The sequence below is a fragment of the Takifugu rubripes genome, chromosome 3 (assembly GCF_901000725.2).
Source record: "Takifugu rubripes chromosome 3, fTakRub1.2, whole genome shotgun sequence".
In the NCBI taxonomy this organism is placed as follows: domain Eukaryota; kingdom Metazoa; phylum Chordata; class Actinopteri; order Tetraodontiformes; family Tetraodontidae; genus Takifugu; species Takifugu rubripes.
Window position 1 is genome coordinate 5114757 of NC_042287.1, and position 20312 is coordinate 5135068.

Here is a 20312-nt window from a genome sequence, read left to right on the forward strand (position 1 = left end):
CTGAGGTTGGCTGCTGTGGCTGTATCGGGGAGATGAAATGGAATTGGACTGCATGGGAATTAGAACTAAACGTAAGCCAGAGCTTCCCAGGAGTGATTGGCTTGGCATTAACCACAAGAAGGGCAGAAATATGTGGTGATGACTGAACAGAAGAGCTTAAGTACCCTGTGCTTAAGTACCCGGTCTGTCTAGGAAATAAGTCAATTTCAGCCTCTCTGAAGGAAACAGATGGAGACTTGGAAAAAATAAGAAAAGACACATTTGCAAAGACTGAAGCACAAATCTGAGTCTTCAATCCACACCTACGTATATTACTATACATGTAAAACAAAAACATGGGGGACCTGATATTGTTGGAATTATACGAATGTAAACAGTCGTTCGGTGCCTTTTGGGAGCGTTCACATCCAGGTCAACACTTCTTGCAAAGAACTACCTATCCTGAGCAGACAGGAAATAAAGGCAGGAAGTATAAGAAATCCATGGAAATCGTATATATATTCAATCAAATACATTACAAAATTGGAAATTGTGTAATTATTTAACCTGTTTTCTCATTTTGGAGGTATAAAAAGGAATGATGGCCGGGAAAAAAAAACTTGTGTGGGCATCCAGGGTTGCCGTGTCTCATATCCTGTGGAAATGAGGAAAGCACCAAACAGCCGCTTACACCTGAATCCATCAGATAACTTTTCCTCTAATGGTAGAATTTAGTGCTCTATGTACACAGTGTTAAGGCTGCGAGGGCAGATTTGATTCCATAATTAAGAGTAAGGAGCCGCTGAATTTTTATAGACTCCAGTGATTCATTGCAGATACATTTTTTTTTCAATGTTCTTCACATGTTAAAAACAAATTGGATCTATTGTGATGGTATTTGTAATTTCCATTTTGATACTTTTGCTGCCCTTTCCTTCTAATCTTCCACTTTTCACCTATTGCATCCCTGTTCTCATTATATCTCTCCCTCTTTCAAGTATTTTCCCATCTTCTTTTTTCTCTCATTCCATCATCTTGCTCACCCAATATCTCCCCCCTTTCCTATTCCAGTCCATCACTCTCTTCTTGCTCTGGAGACAGTATTATCAGTGCAGAGCAAGCAGTAAATTGCGCCTTAAGTGTTTCCTGAAGCTAGAGATAGGAGCAGTGTGCAGTTGGAGGCATAGCTGTAGGAACAAGAGAGCTTGTTTTACATAATACTAAATGTCAGATTCAAGCAATTACTTTACCTTCTTTCCCAACTATAGCAACTGCTGTTATCTCCACACCAACCAGCCTGAAAGGCCCCCAGCTCCTGACTTGGAGGCTTTCTGCATGTCTATACGTAAGATTAATGGGCCCACTGTGACTCAAATCATCTGTAAATATTAACATGTTGAGGATCTATTAGATAAAAGTTACATTAACAGTTGTCTGAAAAATAAAGACTGTATATAAGAGCGTGTTCAGGTGGTTAAACTTGTAGCCACATACTAGTATCATCATATTATTACATTACTTGACTTCAAAGTGGAAAAAACAGGATTCACAAACAGAAATTAAAGATCTAAATCCAGTATTAATTGTTTTTTATATGATGTGTATATCATTTTCATGTGAGTTGCATTTTTGGTTTCAGTTGTTTTCTTATTTATTAATTAAAAACCCTCATTAAAATGAGGTAATTACCAAACTGAAGATGGCAACGCATCACCTCAGCATTTGTTTTTTTCCTTCTGGAAATTTTATTTAATTTCAGGATGATACTTTAATACTAGACAATGGGGAGTTTGGAGCTAGTTTAAAATTGAAGGAATGTAACATTTAGACTTTAGCTGCAGGCAAGTTCAAGGTGTAGAGCATTGATTTTTTTTTTTTTTTTTGTGAGTTTCTGGTATTTTTCAGATACAAGATGGTTTGAAGAGGTTTTCTCCTAACAGCATGTGCCAGTCTCAGCACTAATATTAAGACCTATACTAACAAGCAGAATTAACATGGATATGCATCCAAATTTCACATAATAATTTCTGGTTGTGTCTTTTGGTTGTAGCGGTGGCATAAGAAATCACAAAGAGTTGATTGCAATTGAGAAAAACAGTGAAAGCCTTTTCAAATCATTTTAATTTATACAGTATTTTGTGCAGTGTTTACTGCTTGGAGTCTGAATATTTCTTAATAAATAGTGAAAGCTGATTAAATCATTTTTTTAAATCAAGAGTCATTTGGAGGAGGATGTGCAGTTTAAAAAAGAAGTGACTGAGCTTTTGTGAGGTGCGGCAATATAGAATGATGAAAAGACGCGAATGAATGAGTATGGAATAGAGGATGATGCACATTTCCTGTCGAAATGAGCTAATATTTCCTTCCATCGTGAAAAGGTGGATGTGTTGAGCAAAAGCAGTTGGAGCTATTTTCTTTTCTATGTATTTTCAGGAAATATGCTTTGAAATGATATGGAAACGAGATGACGCATTATACGTTGATTAAAGGGGAACGTTGGAGCTGAGTTATGTGTTATGCACAAAAGATTGCCCTTGATTTGTTTTATGCTAGTAATAAATTTGGATGTGGCTTCCTTTGCTGCAGTGAATTGCCAGGACTGCTGCTATAATTTCAGGCGCCACAGTTCATCAAGACAAAAAAGGAGAATAAGAATCTCAGCTGACAAATTTGTTGTGATTACATGTAGAAGTAGTCGAACCAGGGCAGAGGGAAATAAAAGATGCAACAAGCGAGAGAACCTGAGTTGTGTAAGTGGTGGGGGTTGATACATTGTGCAGTTTAGCCTTGAGTGTGGAACAAAAGTGAGGACAAGGCATAGAGATGAATAGGAGCTCCCCATTCTGGGTGGTGAAGCACAGAGAGAGAATTGTTTGCAGCATCATGCAATTTTCTTTCATTTTTACCTTTCTCTCCCTCACACTTTTCTTTTGTAGACTTCTTGCTGAACTGCCTTTCCTCCAAGCTCTTTCTTAATGTATCAACCAAGGTCCTCACCCACTGTGCTACGCTCTTTGAATAGCCTTTGTTAATACCAAATCTTTCACAGATTAATTTCAGAATGAAAGTGGGAGAATGGATAGAATGGAAAACGAAGTAAAGGGCTAAAAGGGATTTTCTCTTTTTATAATGTATTAATGGCTTTTGGGTCCCTGCTGAAAGCAACAAAAGGGTATAAATCACATTAGCATATGGTAAATTTTCCTCTTCAATCTGTTCTAGCAGAACAATTAAGAAGTCCATTTTATTAGCTGCCCTTTTGACTTTCTATGATGGAGGTTCAGTTAGTGCCAAATGCGATCAATGCTTTCCTGATTTTGACCCTCTGTGTTAAGTACAAATACGTGAATTTCACTGATCACTGAAACAAAAAATGATTTTGAAAGAAGAGTGCTAATGTATATACAGAACAATCATACGTTAATTGAAATAGTGTGCTTTTGTTGTGGAATGTATTTCTAAGCAGTGGCGGTGCAGCCTCATATCAAGGAATCCAGTGGCTTTCTGTGCACTTTGCATGTTCTCTCCATGTCTGCATGATTTCTCTCTGGGTCGTCTGCCTTTCTATCACAGTCCAAAGACATGCATTTGGTTGTAGGCACATCTTTGTGAATGCATGTGTGTATGGTTGTTTGTGTCTATACGTTAGCCTTGTGGTGAGGTGGAGATGCAAGTCTACTGTGTAGTAAAACCCTTTTCGGACCTTGTAAATGAAGAGACTCCTCCAATATTGTAGCAGATTCTTTTGTTTTGATTTTTCCCACATAAAACATATAATAAAAATAAAGTATTATAATCGATGTCATCGATGCAGAGTGCAGGCAAAAGCTACATTTTTGTTTTAAAGGCTTTACTTACAGATTTACAAATGCAGTATCTTCCGCTGACTGGTTGGAGACGATGAATTCCAACCTGTGCCACTAGATGGCAACCAAACCCTGAGGTTAAATTTAATCGCAGAGTTTAATACATTGCATTTTCTTTGCTTCTTATTCTCTTAACTTTTACATAGTCATTAGCATTTTTTTGTTTCTTTTTTTTAGGTAAGTTGCAACTATGAAATAATATAATTAAAAAACCAAAAACATTTTTCCCCTATATATTCTTTCAATAAAGACTTATTGTCATTGTGAAGTTATTTTTTCTTATTAATTGGCTGTATTGACAGGGAATATTTGTTAGCATTTAAGTCAATTTTGGGAACATGTCAGTTTACCAGTGACAGTGCATCGCTCCTATTTGAGATGATTTGATTAGTTAAGTATTATTTAATAGGTGCGTGGGTCATATTAAAATCTTTATATAGTATATGTTGTCAATTTTGTTTTGTGGTGTTGTACAAGCTGAACAGGGGGAATAGTACTATAATGCTCTGTTTTTGTAGAAATGTATCTACGTTATCTACAGTTGAGTACAGTAAACCAAGTGCATACTGCCCAAGAAGCATTTAACACTAAAGCAATAAAGTATTCTGTATTCCTAATTTGGATTTAAAACAATGTAATCTGCTATTTTTGGAGATAGTGTTGGTTAATATCATATTAGTTGTTTTTAAAAATAAACAGAGAAGCTCAAGAGCAACCCACTTAAGTCTAAACCTTCCATTGATCTTGTGTGTTATTCTACACAGAGACTAGAACCACTCCAGAGTAGCTTTGAGATTCTTCCTGTCTATCACTACTTGGCAGTCAGCTCTGATGGAATAAGCCAGGTGTCGACTCTAATTGGTCAAATTGCGTCTGTTTTATTGCAGAAAAACTCTTATAAGCTAACATTGTTTTCTCTCATGATACTCTCATATGATAAACACATTCCCATTTTGGCTAAGAGTATAAAAGAAGCAGCTGTATGTGTACACATGAAAATTTCATGCACCTGGGCACATACACACATAGTACAAAAAGAATGGAGCATGATGATCGGTTTGTTTCATTAACATGAAACAAACACTGTGAATTGGTGAGTTGTTTGATGAGGTATCATGTGCTCTGACTGCTAATTTAGTCAAAGTTATACCCTGTCGTTATCCCATTTATATCAGTGGAAATGTGCTAAATGAGTTGCTTTGTGCAGGTTGTTTCTTGGATTTGAATGAATTTACATCTGTCAAGCAATTGATAGATTAGTGCTGCATGAATACAAACTACACAACAGACTCAAGCTATGTACTCCACAAAAACAATTATTTGCATAGAAATATTAATTCACAGTAATAACTGAAAAGTAAAAAGTGGGAGGTAAAGCCAAGACCAGACTGAAGTGTAAGTAAGTAAGCGTCTGTCTGTCTGTCCGTCCGTCCGTCCACATCTATCTGTGTGTGTGTGTGTGTGTATATGTGTGTGTGCCTGTTCACCACACACTTAAAAATTGGCCTATATCTCCACTGGCATATGTCTCATGAAATATATAAAAGTGAACCTAACATGAACCATGACTAAGGAAAATATTGAACCATGTCAAGTGGTGGTAATCTTACCATGTCATCTTAAACCCAAGATATACAGATAGAACATGTGTTAATGCTATTAAAACACTTCTGAATTTATACCAGGATAAGGGAACACAATTATTTCTGGACCCCAGAGGAGACATGATACTCAAATTGCACATTGATGAGCCATACTGTACTGAAACATGGCCGTTATCACAGCAACTACTTGTCAAACAAGATTTGCGGTTTTAGATTATTATGAAATGCAATTTAGTTTATAGCATTCTGAGCTAGCTGACTGGAAAACAACATAGCTATATCCCCTCCGCTAAATATTTTAGTGTACTCTAAATTTGTGTCTTCAGTTGGACCTATGTTATCCTTTTGCTGCCATTGCTGAAGATTGTGAGCACGTTACGTACACATGCTTGTGCTCGTACAACAACTGTACCCACAGCATGTGCCTACAACTATGGTAGAGTTCTGGAGAATGTACAGTGTATGGCCTGGCGTGGTATAGTGAACACACCGCGCTCTCACAGTACTCCAAGCCCAAGTTTACTCAAGCATGGCTGACTCCGACACAGCGACTATTAGCATCGTTCATACCTTCATGACCACCTTTTGGGCACTGAGTTTATAACGTGCATGGGTGCCTGCATGACCAAGTGTACCTCACAGTGCTAGAAACGTGTACCCTGCACAAACATGGTACACTTGCACTCACATTAGCCAAATAATACAGATTTTAGGTGGCAAACGTGCCTGGGTACCAGGTGTGCTCGCGCCCTTAATGGGGATAAGTGAATATGTGGGGAGGCTGGTCTCCTGCCGGCCCACATTGTTTTACTCCTTTTTCTGTTACACTGTCTGGATGTAATTATCAGTCAGATTATTTTTGAGTGCTAATTTATTGCCTCCCTGGGAGCACTGTGTTAAATAAACACAGCAGTGTGTATAAAGAGAGTAGGAAATGGGGAATGGGCTGCTGCTATCTGATGGCAGCAGAGCACACACTACCCACAGGGGAGGACTGGTAGTTTATCTGTTGGTCCACTCAAGGAGTGCATGTTTATGTATTGTGGTGATGATCCATGAGACGGTTAGTGGACTGTCCTGAGATGCTCCATTCATTCTGTAGGATGTCTGGAATTTGGCCCCCCAATAATTGATTTGACTATGATGTCTACCAAATAGACTCAATGACTAACATCTAAGCCTGCCGCCATCTGTTGTCCCAGCTGCAGCGTTCCAAAATCTGTTGGATAATATGACTTGTTTGCAACAGAACTGCCATTCTTCAACACAATTATGCATAATATTTTTTACATTTTGCATTGTCTTTGCTCTTTTTTCTGTGGTCATGGTTCATGATCTGCACAAAAACCCCCACCACTTTTGAAACTGTTATTGGCAGGATTTCGTGATAGCTGGAGCAGAAAAGCTGCTATGCTCAGGCACGTAGGAAGAATCCTCATCAACTCAGCACAGTAATCTCCCAAGTTTCCCTTAACTTCCAGCTGCCTCAACCCAGCTGTGGAAAAGTTATTTTGAAGGGCAAGAGTATAACAAATCTGCTGTCCTGATGTTCAACCACATGGTGAATGTTGGAACACAGCTGGTTGGCACTGTGTTACATAACCTTCTCCTGTTAAGCTTACCACATTTGAAGCATCTTATTAATTGTAATCTAATCACAATTTTAAAATAGACAATATCGTCTGTATTGTATTATAGTGTACATGAAAACATACTTATACTTATTTAAAAGATGACATATGCAAACTGCTATATATATGCTATATATATTTGTAACCGGAGTCCCATTGCACCCTGTAAATATCGGTTTTGAAAAGTAATTCAGTATTTTATTAAGCTACTGGAGTAAGAAAATGCATCTCAAAATGCCCCATTTGAATTTGATTTCTTGGATTTTAAGTAACACATTTGAAAAATCCCACTGGTGTTCATTTTCTGCAAATGCAAAATATCAAGGAAACACTCATGCTGCATCACTGATTATGTTTCAGAAATATTGTTTTGGGAAAGTTTGAATTAGGGAGACGGCACAACACAGTACAGTTTTGTGATAAAAAAAAATAATTTAATTTTGAATAGAAAACCCTTTGAAATAACAAATCCAAATGGAAAAACTTAAGGACTGTCCTTCATTTTACACTTTATCCTGTTTTAGGCACTGTGGTCTGCCATTGTTATGATGACAAGTTATTTATTCTTCCACCGCTTATCTGGGGTCGGGTCGCGGGGGCAGCAGCCTAAGCAGAGAAGCCCAGACTTCCCTCTCCCCAGCTACTTCTTCCAGCTCGTCCGGGGGGATCCCCAGGCGTTCCCAGACCAGTCAAGAGACATCGTCTCTCCAACGTGTCCTGGGTCTTCCCGGGGGCCTCCTACCGGAGGGACATGCCCTGAACACCTCACCAGGGAGGCGTCCAGGGGGCATCCTAACTAGGCTTCTCACCCTATCTCTAAGGGAGAGCCCAGCCACCCTACGGAGGAAGCTCATTTCGGCCGCTTGTACCCGTGATCTTGTTCTTTCGGTCATTACCCAAAGCTCATGACCATAGGTGAGGGTAGGAACGAAGATCAACCGGTCAATCGAGAGCTTCGCCTTTCTCTCTTCACCACTACGGACCGGTGCAGAGTCCGCATTACTGCGGATGCTGCACCGATCCGCCTGTCGATCTCCTGCTCCATTCTTCCCTCACTCGTGAACAAGACCCCGAGGTACTTGAACTCCTCCACTTGGGGCAGGATCTCCTCCTTGACCCGGAGAAGGCACTCCACCTTTTTCCAACTGAGAACCATGGCCTAAGATTTGGAGGTGCTGATTTTCATCCCAGCCGCTTCACACGCGGCGGCGAACCGATCCAATGATAGTTGGAGGTCACGGGCCGATGATGCCAACAGGACCACATCATCTGCAAAAAGCAGAGACCTGATCCTGAGGTCACCAAACTGGACCCCCTAAACACCATGACTGCACCTAAAAATTCTGTCCATAAAAGTTATGAACAGAATCGGTGACAAAGGGCAGGGAACGGACGGCCCATATCAGGGGGCCCGGCACCCAATACTCTCGGAGAACCTGCCACAGGACCCCCCGAGGGACCCGGTCAAATGCCTGGTTTTTATTATTCACCCTTAAAATGTAGAGATTAGGCTAATCAATCTTGGTTCCTACTTCCTGGTTCATTTCTACTTGCTGTGTCTAAAATGTCATTATGTATTCAGCATATCTACCTCTTACTATCCTCATTACTTTGTTCTTTTGACTTTTACACTTTTTTAATTTTTAAAAATGTATTCCCACTGTTGTTTTATGGTTTAACACTGTCTATAGCTTCTAATTTTCCTTTTACACCTGTAACTGTGAGCTAAATTGATTTATATGCAGTATGCGCCTGGAGCTTGTAAACTGCAATACCATATTCTGTTTGTAATATAATAAGCTATATCTCATTAATAACAGCTTTAAAACAATGCTCAAAGCTCTATTTTTTCCAATTGCTTCTATTACATTGCTAATCAGGTTTTTTATAATGTCCTTTGTTATTTTCAATTGCAGACACTAGATAGTGAACAAAAATAGTTATGTTAGAAATTAATACTACTCATTTTCTGTAGGTAACTAGCTTTGTTCTAGACCATGTGTGGGCATATTATATGAGCACTTTTAAGAAGGTACTCAGTTTGATCTAATAAGCAACACTGAAACTCATTAGTGAGGTGATTCTGTGTTCAACAATGTTACTAATAATAAATTATTAAATAGACATTAACAAAGAATTGATTAGAAATATGTTAAGGTGATAAGTGTTCTTTAGAGTTTAGTGTTTTTAGCATGGCTTCTATTGACATAAGCTAGAGAAAAATTGAGGGACCCTGTGATTCTGTTGAGAAATTATACTTGAATTGTTAAGATGGCAGGTTAGAGTGGATGGTGTAAGTGGATCATCTGCAATTCTGCACTACATTAAAGAGAAAGCGAGATTGGATTGTTCACACTCTAATGTCACTAATTAAATCATTTACATACTAAGATGGATGTATTTTTCAGCAACTCACATAATGTTTAATGAGTAGTTTGAAGCCAATTGTGTTTAAATTATCACTTTAGTCTGGAATAATTCAGCTCTCTACAACTACAATGTTTTTAATCTTAGTGACAGACTTATATACTTATATACCGGCCACTTTATTAGGTACACCTTGCGATTAAAATGTTGGACCCCTGTTTGCCTTCAACCTCATGGCATTCTTTCACCCAGGTGTTGGAAGATGTGAGAGATTTTGCTCCATATTGCTATAATACCATCACATAGGTGCTGTACATCTGTGATGCGAATCTCCCATTCTACCACATCCCAAAAGTGCTCTATTAGATTGAACTCTGGTTGCTTGCACGTGTCAAACTCAGTCCTCGGGGGCCACGATCCTGCCGGGTTTTCTGTCCTACCAGGCTGAAAATGCATTCAGTGGGATAGAAAACCCGGCAGGATCGTGGCCCTCGAGGACTGAGTTTGACATGCCCAGGCCTGGGACAATGGTCATTATTCTGCTGTGAGGTGCCACAAAGTCACTAAATAGGGGTAACTCAGATGTTACCCCTATTTAGCCACCATGGCTACAATCCATTTGAGCAAGTTTTCCTAAATATACGTGGACTGTAGATGTGTACCTAAGTTGGCCACTTTAGCAATGATTGAAATATGTACTAGATTAAAAATAAATAGCATCCAGGGAAACAGAAAAAATATTTAACATGTAAAGTGACATCTTAACTGAAAATAGTATCTTTCTATGTTGGCCTGCCTTTTTTATCGTTGTCCTTTGCATGGTCCTCGTCTCTCTATGTCCTGTCTTTCTAGTCTTCAGATGAAATAGAATTTATGGTAAGCTTCATCATGACATGACATATTTCTGCATTTTTATCCATCCATCTGTCCGTCCATCCATCCATCCATCCCTCCATCTATCCATCCCCATACAATTAGTTATTCTATGTCACCACCTGAGATCTGTTGCCAAGCCTGTGGCGTTCATACAATTGCAAATTCAGCTCTGAACACAGAATATAAAGCAGACAACATTCATTGAAGGAGTACAAGAAACTGACATTAGAGACTTTCATGAATCTGTGGTGCAGAAGGATGGCATCATCAAATTTTCTCTCGGTGAACTGAGTTCTCTGAATGAGTTCCGCAGAGTTCTGAGCACTTCTCTTGGTAGCAGTACTCTAGTGACTTTTTGGTTGAGCTGTTACGAGTAATTACAGCAGAGCATGGAATTAACATCAAACACCTTCAGTCTTTTAATGTGGTTAATTACATACAAATAGGCATCTTTCAAGTCCATGTGGACCATTAGGAAAATATGATATGTAGCCTAGAGAAACTGGAGTTTATTGTACCCCATTTTGCATATCATATACTGTATTCACAATAACTGCATTTAATTTTCAATGTCATATGCATGTGGAAAAATAGCTGAAGGTTATACCATGTAAGAAAAATATATGGAATTTGTAAAAAAAACAACAATAAAATTAGCATTCTAAAATTTATGAATCGTTTACATGGTTTAATCGTGTGTCTGTGTGCACATTTCTATGTTGTTACAGATTCAACAGCTGCAGAAGAAAGATTCACAGCTGAAAGCACTGGATGCCTTCTACAAGGAACAGCTGGCACAACTGGAGAATAAGGTAAAAGGGTAATCAATTTACTCAAACACTTTGCAGGACTTTTTAAATCTGTAAAATATAATTCAAGTTAGTTAGAGGCTTTTGAAGCAGTGCACACATAAGAGCACATCAAATGCTTTAGCACAGATGGCAAAATGTCATATAGTGTCCAGTTTAAAGTGCTTTGTGTAAAGTTTTTTGCAGCTACGGAATATATGACCTCCAAGATGTTCGACTGGACTTGTTAAGGTTTCCTTGAAGGCGTTTTGCCTTCTGGAGTTTCGTCAGTTCCAAAGAAGCCTGAACTGAAAAAGCCTAGCGGAGAGAAGACAAAATGTCTTCAATGAAACCTTAACAAGTCCAGTCAACGCAGAGATCGAACTTTGGATATGACCTCGGTGAAGAAGTCGGTGGCATTTCATTCCATTGTTTTTAACTCAAAAGGTATACAAGGAAGTGTTTAGGACTTACTCATAATATATATTCTTGTTTAAACACACTGCTCAAACATTAAAGTAGTGCTCTGTGAGTGAGCTCGTCATTTTAAGTAACTTTTTCATGATGTATTTTTGTGGTTTTTGTGTTTTTTCCTCATCATGCCTATAAAATATTAACTTATCATTTTAATAAGGTACAGAAATAAATGCACTCTCAAATATGCAATAGCGTTATTATGTAAAAATGTCTCCCAGAATATCTGCGAAAAACACCCCTCTTTTGAAGCCACCTTCTTTGCTTTAATCAGTGTGAAAACTGCTGATCTCAAATCAGCCCCAGAATACAAAACCAACCAAGATGGACCTTTACATAGACTCAAATAGAGAGTGGTTTTATCTGGAAAACACCTTAGCATTATAAACATTATGCTCTGTTTCCAATCAATAACTAAAGTATATTTTACAAAAACATCATTTGGAGCATTAGTGTCAAACAAGTTAACAGATATTCGGTCAGAATTATTTCATTCCATGCTATGTTTATACAAACGTATGGTTGCCACTCATTTTTGTATTTAGCACTGCTGCTAAGTAAATTAAAGAAGGAAAAAGTTTGGTGTGAAACTCTGATGGTCAGCCAAGTACAAAAACTATGTCAGTAGTCGTGATGGTTGGCATCTGCCATAAGCTACCGTAAGCGGATATAATTCTTGGTTGCCACTGAGTGAGCAGGCATTGCATGTCCAGTCCTGTACTGCCAAAAAGTGTTCTTCCCCCCCCCCCCACCCCACCTCTTTTTAGCCTCTTTCTCGTGAGTATAATAATTACATCGAATGAAAATATTCTATTTACAATGCAGTCAACCACCTGTGCAAATGCATAAAACCATACACAGAAGGAGCAATAATGTGAGATGCATGGCTGTTTGTGTTTGCCTCTCGAGTAACAGGTTTGGTTTGCAGAGAAAGAAGAATGACAGATATATGGGGCACAATCTGTGTTTGCTTACCATGTTTGGAGACAGCTCTGTATGTGTGGGCATGTGTGCACACACAATATACAGTAGAGAGGGAAGTGTGGGCGCATGGGCTCTCTATAGGTAAATGCTGGAATTTATGTGTTCTTCTGCTGGCTTTGAGTGTTTGCACCAGAAGCTGAGTAAAGCCTTGGTTTTGGGGTTGTTTGTCAGCTCAAAATGTTGCTTGAGCTGCTCAGCTGAATTGAAAGATCATTACACTACTTTTATGTTCTTCCTATGCCCGATCATTAGTCCCACTTTATGATGTTCAGTATAGTAAACTGCTGCCATTTGATCAGTATCCTTTGGGTTAAAATTAGTTGCAGACAAATACAAGACAATCTGCATACAGTATATATGGTGGATTTAGATTGTTGCTCACTAGAAACAGGGTGCTGCAAGGATAGTTGTTTTAAAGGTTCTGCATTGAGAACACTTGAAATATTCATTTTAGTTGACACGGGCAATCATGCAGTAAAAAGAGTTTCTGCTTTCTAATGTGTTGACAATCTATAAGCCTTCAACTCTGTCTTTGCATTACATGCATACAATAGTTGCTTGATGTACGTATATAACTTTTGTTAGTTGTCAAATACTGTCCCATCTGCCAATTCCTTTTTGGTCTTTCTGTCTCTCTTGCACAGTGTTGTCAAAGTGGAGTATAGTTTGAAGCTGGTGAGAACAGAGGATACAGAAGGAGATAATAATTCTCCTCCAAGTCTGACAGGTTGCTGGAAATGCTGTCAGTGGAGTCCTCCAAATTGTGCACCCGAAATATCTAGACACAAATGTGCAGCTTTTCTCCAAAGCCCTCCAAATGCTTACCCCCATCAAAACAAGGAAGATGATTTATTCATGTGGCTGGCATATTTATATAAACATATAGAGAAATGTTAATAGGTACAGCTAGTCTGTCACACCTTTTTTAAGTGCATTAGTTAAATTAAGGTAATTGTTTTTCAAGGGATAAAGTGTAAAGATTTTCTTTCCTTTTGGTTAAAAAATACTGCAAAGTACAACTGCTTTCATCCCTCTTCCTCTCACACTCTCTCGCGCGCTCTCTCACACACACACTTTGATCAAAATGTTAAAAGAGCAGTCTTTTATCCCACACACACTCGCACTTTATCTAACCTTTGGGTCTGACAGTGACAGCATTCAGTGAACAACACAAAAGAATTTTATATTATGTCACGATGTCGACCCTGGACTGTGTGTGAGGCTGTGCGAGCGCCCGTATCAAAATTATTCTTGACAGAGACGGAATACCATATCAAAGTTTCAGAGCACATTTGCAGTAACCAGTATGTTTTTTTCATCAGTGTTTAACATCAGAGAGAAATTAATGAAAGAGAAAATAAAGGCCAAAATTAGATTGACTGGCTGTTGCTAGATCAAGACTCCCACACCCAATCTTTTTTCCCCAATATTGTCCCTTAATATTCTTGAAAAAATATCCTTTTGGTTAGTTCAAAAAAGACACAATATTAACACAATGAGCAATTAATGTGGATCATTTTAAAATTACGTTAGTTTTATGACAGGTAGGATTGACACATTCAGCGAAAGTCATCGAAACAAATCATCAGAAAAACATTGTGTGACAGTTTTTTGAAACAGTTCAATTTACAACAAATACACTATAGCATTTCCATACAATATTGTCTACTTGTTAGCAGGCAGAACTTACATGGTATGGCTAATTTGCTCTTCTTTGTTATCAGAACATTTGGGGTTTTTATGTACTTATTCTTGTTAATTATATATTACTTAATACTTGTTAATTATCAGTGACAACGCTGAGCTTCTTAACATCTTTGATTAAGTTTTCCAAAGAGACCTTATAAAGAGATCATGCAGTTTTAACTGGCATCAAATGTGTTTGATGTTACACCCACCTGCTGCTGTAGGTGCTTTAAATTTATATTCAGTAGTCATCAAGAGCAGTACCATGCACACATGCCATCAATTTTGAGTATTTTGCCTATGGCGTTACACCGAGTGTAGAAGTAAGTTATCAAAGATCTGATTTCCCAGATGACTTCTCAGCCTAATAATCCGTAGGAACATTATTGCACAATGTTTGCGATGTGACCATGGCTGCAAATAGTGTATCTGTTTTCTTTGTTTGCACTGTCACTGTGAACTGCAGTTATAGCTCTTTAATTACCTATAAGTAATAACCAGCTTTAGTAACCTTAAATCAAGCAATCAAGCTTCTTATTGTATAAGTTAATCATTACAATAATATCAGAATAGCAAAGGAAAATTGAAAAATTGACGAAAATTGAGAGTCTGCAGCCTGGTAGGATGTTTGCTTTATTGATATGAAGCTTCTTGGCTCAATTGCACAACCCAGCAGTTTATGTGTTGAAGCCTTATGCATGATACTGAACCACAAATATTGCTTATGCATATGCATATTGGTGGAACTGCGAGGCTAACTACTACTACACAGGTTTGTAAATGCATTTCCCCTTTAATAAGGCATAGCATTAAAGAGTGGGGTGCTTTCTAGTGTTTTGACCTTTTCCTTGATGGTCTTTTCATACTTTGTGGCAGCAACCAGTACAAGCTTTACTGGACCAGTAGAAATGGATCATGTTCACCCCAATCCATATTTAAAGTCCATCTGGGTTTTTTGGGGGTTTTTTTTAAACTAAATGCTCAACAAAAGAGAGCAGGAACACTTTCCTGCCTCAAACACATGTAGTATGCTTTTCTCTAACACAAAAGAAGACACCCAAAAACTCACACTTTTGTGGCCACATTAGACCACAATAGTACATTTTGAAAGCTGCACTGAAACATATGACTAATGTATTATAATAACCCACGGGCAAAGTGTAGTTGTGATATACTGTATGAATTAGTTAACAATACCTGTACTTTTTTAAACCATACGTTTATGCCTGTGTACAAATGAATGTGCTCCAGTTCGCTGCTGAGAATCAATCCATCTGGGTTTTTAATCATGTTTTCCATATCATTACTTGTATAATGACAAATACAGGACAGTGACGTGACAGCCAATGTGAGTGCAATTTTTATTTGCCCTGAATCTTTAACATATGATAGCAATTTCAGTCCATTGCACATCAAACATGCTGAACACTTACTGTATTGTTACAATGTCCTCCTGTGCAATGTGCTCTTAAAAATATAATATAAAAATAAAAATATAATTCAACCACTGCTGAGCTCAAGTTTTTTGAGAAAAGGCCAGGGTTTAAAAAACATTTTTATTGATTTGAATGACATTTTATTCCTTATATGCAAAATAAATAATCAATCATAACAGTTGATTATTTCCCCTGAGTTGGTCAAGCATAATTGTTGAAAGGTTTGGCCAGTGCCTTCTAAACTCATGGACACTATTCATTTAGAGTGCCTGGTAACAAATGTAAGATAATACATCTCTTGATTGGTTGGTCACATCAAAATTCATAGAAAAGGTGCACAAAACCAATTAAATCAGATGTAAATAACCGTGAACGACAAATGGCAAACCGTGAACTGGAGCTTTGGATCTTGGTACTGCCTGTCAGCTCTCAAATTTAAACAATGTTAATGTATGATGTATGAAAATGCTTTTCTGTGCCACTGTCTGTCAGAATGTAAAGGAAATATGCTTCAAAGAATTACAACTCTAAATCTTGTTTATCAGCCCAGAGATAACTTTAAATGCCGTAAAGAAATTTTCACATGTAAAAGAAGTTTTTTTTCATGATTTTTCTTTTTTTCTGTGTTTCATAGAATTGGGAAAGATACAATCAGAGCAAGGAGCAATTTCACCAGGCTGCTTCTGAGACTGAAGCAAAAATGAGGTGAGGCATACTTACGTGCACACATAAAATTACTGTCCACCAGTTATAGATGTGTTAAAAAAAATCCTGGTAATATTATTCATAAACACACCGACACAGGTGAAAAAATATGCAGAATGCTAACAGCTAGCATTAGATGTTAATGTTTTTTACACATTTTTCACACATCTGTCAATGTAACAAACTCTTTATATTTATGACAATGCAGGACCATCTCCACTGACTGAATACTGCTTTTTTGCACTTATATTAAAGTAAAGTCAACACATCCTGGTGCTGTAGATCAGGTTCTGACCAGGGGTTTAGAGTGGAATATGTATAACTATAGTATCGCAGTTTAAAGTTACACCAATCAAAGCTTTACCATTACTTTTTAAATGTACTTTCTAGTGTTCTTATCCATCTTTAAAACTTTATTTTTAAGACGTTGCCATGTAGTCATATTGATTTCAGGCTAGTGCAACTATCAAATCTGCAAATTTATGAAAGTGTGTGGGGCATGTTATATGTTATAGCTAAAGCAACTATAGAATGTAATACATTTTATTGTCTAAAAGGCCCCCTTCCATTTTGTAAGTTGTGTATAAGAAGTGTGTGTGTGTGTGTCTGTCTGTTAATCCATCATTTAATCCTTGCAGCAAAATTTTTCTCTCTGCTGCACTCTGAAAGGTGTGTGTCTGTGTGTGGTTCTATATTTGTGTGTGTCACAAAGATGAAGACAAACTAAAAGATGATGAGAAGAGAAGCAAGAACTTCAACTTGCAGCATTCACAAATGTCGAACTCCAGCACACCAGAAATCACTCTTTGCAGATTTTGATAATGTCAGAAAAACAGACCCGTCTAAATAAGGAGAAAAAAAACTGTTGAGTAATAATTATTGAAACTCAAAGTATTTAACATTCCAATGGGGTGTTTAAGAAGAAAAATACAATAAGTGTGTTTACGTGCATGCAAGAAAAACAAATTTCTGTGTTGCTTTGCTACACAAATACATGTACTGTACACGTCTATGAGGACTGTCCGGCCCTGGGTTAGCCACTCTGGGTGGTCCCCTGATGTTAGCAGCTGGTTCATCTGTGCTGGCATGCGTTCATGGAGTGCAGTCAGCTTCTTAAGCCAGTAGGCGTGGATCTAATCGGGCCCTGGTGCTGTCCAGCTCTTCATTTTGGACACTCTTGTTTGGATGTCTGCTAAGGTGATGACTACTGGGTCTTGTTCTGGGAGTTGGCTGTGCTCAGTCTGTAGGTCTTGCAGCCATCGGGCAGTAGTGTTATGCGTTGGCTCTTTCTCCCAGATACTCTTCCAGTATTGTTCCTGGGGGGGTCTGTTGTCATCTTGTTGCCCTGACATTGAGAGTAGACCTTGGCCGGGTTAGTGGAGAACACCCTGTTTATTCTCCTTTCCTCTACTTCTCTTGCGTACCTCTTTAGTCGGGTAGCCAGGGCTGTGAGCCTTTGCTAAGCAGTCTCCAGTGCTCAGGTATGGACAGTTTGTTGTACTTCTTGGGCCGCTCTGTCCTTGGATTCACGCCTCTACTCAGCTCTGTTAGGAGGCTGACTTTTCTCCGTGTCGCCATGATTTTTGCCTCTAGCCTTCTCCTCCATGGGGCCATTTGCTCCTTATGGCTATTCATGCTCTTCATCTTATAGCCAAGCATCTGTAGGATAACCGTTGCCGCTGCATACATCAGCTGATTGGTCTCAGTGATGGTAGTGGTAGGGATGGTTGATAGTGCCATGTTCATGTCCTCCAGTAGAGATTGGTCTGGTACTTTGTCTGTTAGCCTTGGCAGGGAGGTAGTTGAGTTCCCCCAGGACTTCATGATTCTCTCTCTCAGGTCAGCTGCCCTTGTCACGAGTCCGTCTGTCATTGGGGCTTTGTACCCAATCTTGATATTGGGGGGTGATGATGAAATAACCTTCACACTGACCTGGTGTCCTGGCTCCCCCTTGCCGTAGCATATTTGTACCGTGGGTGAGGCACACCGCTGTGCCTCGTCAATCTCTAAATATAAACTGCTCAAAAAAATTAAAGGAACATTTTTTAATCAGAGTATAGCAACCTACCAGTCAAACGTTAATCTGGTCGCTAATCAGTTTCTGCTGCTTTGTTGTAAATGAAATACAACATAGGTGCATCAGAGGGGCAACAATGAGAGGGCCCCCAAAACAGGAAGGGCTTTCCAGGTTGAGGCCACTGATACTTTTTTCCCTCCTCTTCTCTTTTGGCTGATTTTTTACTGACTGACTTTCTACTGCTGTAGTTATTCATTTGGCTTGGATCAACATCTGTGTTGATAGCATGGTGCGGTACCTGGTCGCTACAGAGGATGCACAGTAGTCCAACTCCTCCAGGATGGCACATCAATACGTGCCGTTGCAAGAAGGTTTGCTGTGTCTCCCAGCAAGTCTCAAGAGCATGGAGGAGATTCCAGGAGACAGGTAGTTACTCCAGGAGAGCTGGACAGGGCCGTAGAAGGTCCTTAAACCCTCAGCAGGATCGGTATCTGCTCCTTTGTGTAAGGAGGAACAGGATGAGCACTGCCAGAGCCCTACATAATGACCTCCAGCAGGCCACTGGTGTGAATGTTTCTGACCAAACAATCAGAAACAGGCTCCATGAGGGTGGCCTGAGGGCCCGACGTCCTGTAGTGGGCCTGTGCTCACTGCCCGGCACCAAAGAGGTCGATTGGCATTTGCCATAGACCAGAATTGGCAACTACGCCACTGGCGCACTGTGCTCTTCACCGAACAGAGCAGGTTCAACCTGAGCACATGCGACAGACGTGAAAGGGTCTGGAGATGCTGTGGAGACCGTTATGCTGCCTGCAACATCATTCAGAGTGACCGGTTTGGTGGTGGGTCAGTGATGGTCTGGGGAGGCATATCCCTGGAAGGACGCACAGACCTCTACAGGTTAGATAATGAACCAACGCTGGTGCAGTGGGACCTGGGTTCCTCCTGGTCCACCACAATGCCCGACCTTATGTGACTAGGATGAAGGAAGGCCCCCACATTCACCTGACCTAAACCCAATAGAACACCTCTGGGACATTATGTTTAGGTCCATCTGGCGCCACCAGGTTAATCCTCAAACTGTCCAGGAGCTCAGTGATGCCCTGGTCCAGATCTGGGAGGAGATCCCCCAGGACACCATTTGCTGTCTCATTAGGAGCGAGTCCCGACGTTGTCAGGCATGACTACAAGCAGGTGGGGGCCACACTAACGACTGAGAATCATTTTGAGTTGCTACAATGACTTTTTGGCCAAATGGACCAGTCTGCTGCATCATTTTTTCACTTTCATTTTTGGGGTGTCTTTTTTTCCCCTATAGGTGATCATCATAGGTGATCACTTTCTCATTTCTATCAACTTATGTGGCATCATTTTGTTATTAATACATCCCCTATTTTTTTAATCAGGAAAGATATTCAAGATCACCCCCCCCCCCCCCCCCCCCCGTTTAGATCTGATGTGTTTTGTGCAGTATATAAGGATATAGATTAACTAATATAGCCGCCTGAAAAATGCAAGAGGCATTGAAATGAATGGTTTTGCCTCCAGTATTTGCTTTGACAGCCAAAGTAAAAGCAATGTAATATATAGCGCCCACTCCTCTTCATTGCTGTTGTGATAGGGCTTTAGAGATGGGCAAGGCCGAGTGAAGGAGGGTGAAGATACAAGATAGGGAAACAGGAATGTGTGCCCTCAGTCAATTGCAAAGCTGTCAAGGTGCAGGTGCATACAAGCTACAAGTTACAGATAAGGAGCAACTCCCACTCAGCTTTTCTCTTTCCCTCTGCTGGAGCCTGCTCTTGCTTGTTATCGCCCCTCTTTTTTCTCTTTATCACTGCACCAATATTAATCATGCAAGTAATGGTAAAGCATGCCAATTTTAGAAATTCTAAGTTTGAG

The 20312-nt window shown here is 39.4% G+C and overlaps 1 protein-coding gene across 5 annotated transcripts in view; it reads left to right on the forward strand.

Annotated features, from left to right (window-relative positions):
• Window positions 1-20312, forward strand: part of chchd6a (coiled-coil-helix-coiled-coil-helix domain containing 6a) — a 41280-nt gene that overhangs the window by 2844 nt on the left and 18124 nt on the right. For 4 of the 5 annotated variants that reach the window (XM_029833763.1, XM_029833762.1, XM_029833761.1 and 1 more), the window contains exons 5-7: window positions 10300-10323; window positions 11052-11135; window positions 16326-16396. In XM_029833763.1, coding sequence (XP_029689623.1) covers window positions 10300-10323; window positions 11052-11135; window positions 16326-16396 — 179 coding nt within the window. The remainder of the gene's footprint in view (window positions 1-10299; window positions 10324-11051; window positions 11136-16325; window positions 16397-20312) is intronic. The other variant, XM_011621778.2, reaches the window with a different exon arrangement.